This window comes from Aedes albopictus, unplaced genomic scaffold, assembly GCF_035046485.1.
Source record: "Aedes albopictus strain Foshan unplaced genomic scaffold, AalbF5 HiC_scaffold_63, whole genome shotgun sequence".
Classification (NCBI taxonomy): domain Eukaryota; kingdom Metazoa; phylum Arthropoda; class Insecta; order Diptera; family Culicidae; genus Aedes; species Aedes albopictus.
In genome coordinates this window covers 4,864-10,448 of record NW_026917454.1, presented here as the reverse complement: position 1 = coordinate 10,448, position 5,585 = coordinate 4,864, and the positions used below count along the sequence as shown (strand labels likewise).

At 43.2% G+C, this 5,585-nt stretch overlaps 1 protein-coding gene across 1 annotated transcript; it reads right to left on the bottom strand.

Moving 5' to 3' along the window:
• Window positions 1-355: 355 nt before the first annotated feature.
• LOC109623208 (probable cytochrome P450 6a14) lies at window positions 356-2,387 on the bottom strand. Its single transcript, XM_062843903.1, has 2 exons — window positions 1,227-2,387; window positions 356-1,170 (listed from the first exon to the last, which is right to left on the bottom strand). Exons 1-2 carry the CDS (start codon window positions 2,326-2,328, stop codon window positions 749-751), a joined length of 1,524 nt encoding a protein of 507 aa, XP_062699887.1. The 5' UTR covers window positions 2,329-2,387; the 3' UTR covers window positions 356-748.
• Window positions 2,388-5,585: the final 3,198 nt, after the last annotated feature.

Genomic DNA, 5,585 nt, shown 5'->3' with positions numbered 1-5,585 from the left:
ACTTTTTCGACTTCTTTTCCGCTAGAGGGTGGAAAATTGGTACATGATTAGTTAGGCTCGACGAACCATCTCGCTGTCGTTATCGTCGACAGTTTCGGCAATCATCCAGTGTGAGTTGTAAGTGACAAGCAACCGGAAGTTTGCTTGGGCATTTGCCAGTTTCTAGTGCAAGAGGCCCAGCTGGAAGGCATCGAACGTAGTTGGGTTTGGTTCTTATTGTAACATTTTTTTTTCGAAGAAGAAAAAATCTTTTGTCATGACGTTCATCAAATGAACTTTGATATTCCTTTTCTGGGTTTCCATAAATTCCAAGTTTTTACCTGTTCTTTTAATATTACCAAAACTAATTGGACTCTTAACTGTCACTTGAATTAGTATTGTATTTGCTTTAAGTTTCATTGTGTTACTTTTTCAGACACTATTAGTAATAGATGAATCATATTTATTAAGCACTTTTCCTTTAAAACGCCATACATAGGGCTGGTACGTATCAATTACCGATAATGATGTAAATAATAATTATCAATGACTTGCAGAAGTTTTGATTGCCACTCCCGCGAAGATTGCTGTCGCCACCATCTGTCTCTGCTCAACCTTATCAAGTTGTCTGTTTATCGAATCCCTTCAATCAACCGACAACAAGAGCTGTGCCCCGAGATTTCGTATCGGTTGCATGTGGAGCAGTTTGATACATTCTATATAGCGCTTCCCAACATTTGACCAACAGAAAACTTTTCATTCAAACCTCTCACTCTCCAATCGGTTCAATCTTCAAGTACATCCCGGTCTTCGGCGACAGCACAAAACTCTTTGCTTCGAACTGCAATCGGTCCGGAGTCTCGGATCGAGGCGCAAACCGGAAGTTCCTCAGCAACGTTACCAGGCCGATCTTGGTCTGCATCAGGCCGAATCGCATACCGATGCACACCCGAGGTCCTTCACCAAAGGGTAGATACACGTACGGATGGCGAGATCTGACGGCTTCGGGGAGGAAGCGATCCGGGTCGAAGCGGGACGGATTCGGGAAGTATTCCGGATCGTGGTGCATCGAGTGGATGGGAATCTGGAAGAGAGTTCCGGCCGGAATGGTGAACGAGCAGCCTTCCGGGGTGTACGGCGAGTTGGCCATCCGGAAGAGGTTGTCCACCGGAGAGTACTTCCGAAGGGTTTCTGTGAATATGGGAAGTTGTAGTGACATGTGTCTTATAAGATTAATGAATACGTACCACTGACAACTCGATCCAGGTAGTTCATACCCAGGAGCGTGTCGTACTTCAGCTCTCCACCGTCCTTCGCAATGGAGTCCTCAATCTCGTTCCGAAGTCGGTCCTGTATGTCCGGATTGGCGGCCAACTCGTACAAGCAGAAATTCATCGTCGTCGAAGAAGTCTCGAAACCCGCCGCGAAGAAGATGAAACACTGCGCCGCAATCTCATTCATCGTAATTCCTTCGCCGCCCGAATTGGGCTCATCGCTGAACTTTCCTTTGTTCTTGATCTCCATCAACAGGTTCAAAAAGTCATTGCGTTTCACGTTGTTCCCTTCCCTGTAGCCCACCGTACTGTGCACCAAGCTTATGAAGAACCTGTTAACGTCCTCCTCCACGACCTTCAAATTGATCTTCTTCGCGAAGCTCTTGTAGCTGCCTCCGATGAAGAACTTCAAAAACCTTACCGCGTCGAACCGGTTCGCTTTCAATCCCATCAACCTAAACTCCGAGCTGGGATTCTTGATCGAATTGCACTCCACCCCGAACGCCACATTCCCAATCACATCCATCGTGAATCGCTGCAGGATGTTCTTCAACTCGATGTCCTCCTTCCGGCAGTTCTCCGCCAAATACTCCTTCAATCTATCCGCAACGTTCAACATCGTGTCAAACATGTACTTCATCTTCCCCGAGGTAAACGTCGGGGACATCTTCGTACGCATGGCCTTCCACTGGGCTCCCTCCAAGCTGAACAGATTGGCGCTCAACGGGTCCCCCATCGGATCTACGAACACGCCCCGATCGTGAAACTTGTGGAAGTCCTTCACCAGAACGCTCTTGCTGATCTCCGGGTCGATCACCAAAACCGCCGGCTGGAAGAAGTTCATGATTCCTCCGATCTTCAGCCCACGCCCCTTGAACTCCCAGTACAACCGCTGCAGCACCTCGCAGCTATGCTCCTTCTGGAATATCCCCCGAACGTTACCGAAGATCATGTGCGGGTTCTTGGCGAACGGAACGCCCAATCGAGACCATTGCTGCTGCTCTCGCCGAAGGAAGTAGAACACCAGACCCGACAGGCACACCAACAACGTTACAATCACCGTAACCGGATCCATCGCTTGATCCTTTCTCTACAAAGTCTTCAAAGTAACTGATTGGGAAGCGAGTCTCCGAATACGGTATTTATCAGCAATCCCGTGGGATGACTGGGAAGAATACCGCCACCAAGACACCCAGTACAGAGGCGGCGGCCTCGTCTGATAAGATTGCACGCGAGAAAGGCACAAATTTTGCGCCAGATCATTGTTTACGTGTCGAGTCATGCCCGTACAATACCCAGTGCTTGCCTTTTACGGCAAGTAGGTAGGTAGATTGCGTGTGACCAGATGTTGTTTGATGGAAAGCACCTACTTGTAATCTGTGGAGATTCGTTTATTATCTTCCGCCTGTCAGTCTCGTTATCGATAGATGGCAAACTGGAACAAAGGAGTTGGATTACGACTTGATTAGATATATTTTTTAAATCGATGAGGAATTTTCCTAGAACGTCGTGGAGATACTGATGACCTAGATCAATAAAAAGGACCATAGATTTTAATCCACAATTTTATTGCATTTGAAATTTAATTTGAATATTTGAAAAACTAACGAATTCCTTGTAGAAACGAGAGTTTTTGAAAAAAAACTTAAAGATAAAAGTTTCAACGGAACCGCATGAAAACAACTGAGGAAGTTCTTAAAAGTATTCTGATGAAATTCTAACAGTAACTTCTGATAACATTTCTGGAGCAATGTATGGCAATCCCTTTAGGGAATCATTTGAGGAAGCTACAAATGAATCTTTCATAAGCTCTCAGCTATGACTCCCTAAGACCTCTTAAAACACGCCTCAGGCCTTCTGAAACATCCCTGAAACCGCTTGAAATGCTCCTGAGATCCTCTGGAGCTCCCTGAGACCTCTGAAGCGCCATAGAAGCCCCATGAAATCCCCAACCCTGAAGTTTTTTCAACGCCATTGATTCCATCTGAAACAGTTCTGAGACCCCCTGATATCCCCTGAATTTCTAGCGAATGTTCCTGAGAGTCCTTGAAGTACCCTTGACCACCGGGAGCCCCCCTGATATCCCCTGAAACGCCTCTTAGACCCTCCGGAGCTTCTTGATCCCCTAGAGACACCCTGTGATCTTTTTTATGCCCCTGAGACTTCCTGGTAGCCCCTGAAACCCCATGGGGCCCCAATGAAAGGCCCGTGTAACCCTCAGTGTCCCCTGAAGGCCTCTAAATTGTCTCTAGACCCTCTCCCTAGGCCACCATTGCAATAGTTACCGTTACTATTACATCTTCTTATGCACAATATTGGTTCTGAATAGCACGCATTCTTTTTATCCATGGTTTTAAAAAGGCGCATAAATTAACAGTGCATAAAAAGAACCTGCACAATTAGATGTTCTAGTGTATAGGCTACAAACACACTCATCATGAATTTCCTGTTCGGTACTTTGTTGGCGAAATTAGAACAGCAGAAGCATTGTATGTTGATGGCACAAATTTCCCAAATGGAAGAGATCGTGCCTCTGGAGCCGACCTAATACCGATTGTGTTGTAAAGTGTCAAAAACGTGTGCAAAAGATAAGCAATAATATTTTGCTGTACTCAGCATTGAAAATTAAGTGTGTATAATATACCCTTACCGGTCCACTTTTTTTTTGTGTTTTGGTGTTAATAGAAAACAAGTTTTAAATTACTTTCAAACACGATCTGTTACCGATTATTTGACAGTATTTCGAATATTTTGCCATATCCTTAAGGAGAGACATCAGGGAAGACAAACATGGCTGCCACAATGGCTGACTTGGTCCCTTACTCACGTTTTCAAGAGCACCAATTTTGAAAATTCATGAACAAATGCTCTCGATTTAGAAAAGCTGCTTCTTTTTTGCAAGTGAGCAAAGCCAGAATAGGGTATGTGTGCCATCATTAATCTCATGCTCCCATATTCATCCTATTCGAAAACAAGCGATAACGGCACCAATTGATTCCGTTCTTTTTGTTTTCATGGGTGCTCACTTCTAACAAAAAATACAAAAATAAGAAACAAAACAAACAGCGCTTCAATCCTTTGTTTTTCGTAGGATGAAAATGGGAGCCACATGCTTAATAAGGGAACCAATACCCTATACTGCTTGGTTCGATGCTTCGCTGGTCAGATTTGTGCCTCTAAAGTTTGTATGCAAAATTGCAGAGGGATTTCTTGTTGTTTCACCTTAACCCTTTGGAGCCGGAGGGGTCACATATGACCCCAACATAGAAACGGCTGTATAAATTCACTAATTCGATAAAACAGAATACTTTCTTCAGTAAAGTTGTTGAGTTCTCTATTTGGGAAAAATAGAAATATTTGTATTTGAAACTTCATTGATAACCTAGAACATCCTGAACACCTTCGAATTTGGAAAAACGAAATAATTGTCATACCAGTTGTTCTAAACGCTGAACTTGGATGTGGGTTACGTTTATATGTATTAATATAGGCTTCATCAAGAATATCAAAACGTGTTTTATGTTCTGGGATGTTCTAGGTGTTCCAAACTGTGCTATAGTGAATTCCTTCAAATCTACAAGAATAGTTTCATGTATTTTCGCCACAAATAATAGCATTGCATAACTTACTGGGATCCGTGAAGCTCTTGAAGTCTACAATGTCATTTGTAGACACTGAAGGGATATTCCAGGTCAGCCAAACTACCTTGGAGTTCAGAACTTCAGGTCAACACTCGGAACAGTAGCCATTTCTGTTATACTGAGTATCGTTGCATAATAAACCGCAGTTACTGGAACAATCTGAAGTCTACTAGCTTATTATAAACCTTTGAGACATTCAGCGTCGTCCAAACTGCTCTATAATGATGTCCTTCAAATCTACAAGAATAACTTTATGTGTTTTCACCATAAATAATAGTATTGCATAATCAGCTGAGATCCGCGAAGCTAGTGAAATCTCAAATGTTATTAAGAGACACTACAGGGATATTACAGGTCAGCTAAACTACCTTGGAGTTCAGGACTTCAGATCTACAGTCGTAACAACAGCCATATCTGCTATACTGAGTAAAGTTGTATGTTTATCCGTGGTTACTGGACCAATCTGAAGTCTACTACCTTATTATAAACCTTTGGGACATTCAGGTTCGTCCAAACCGTTCTATAATGCAGTCCTTTAAATCTTCAAGAAAAACTTTGTGTTTTCGCCATTAATAATAGTATTGCATAATCTGCTGGGATCCGCGAAGCTTTCCAAATCTCAAATTTTTTTAAGAGACACTATAGGAAACTATCTTTGAGTTCAGATCTTCAGGTTTACACTCGTAACATC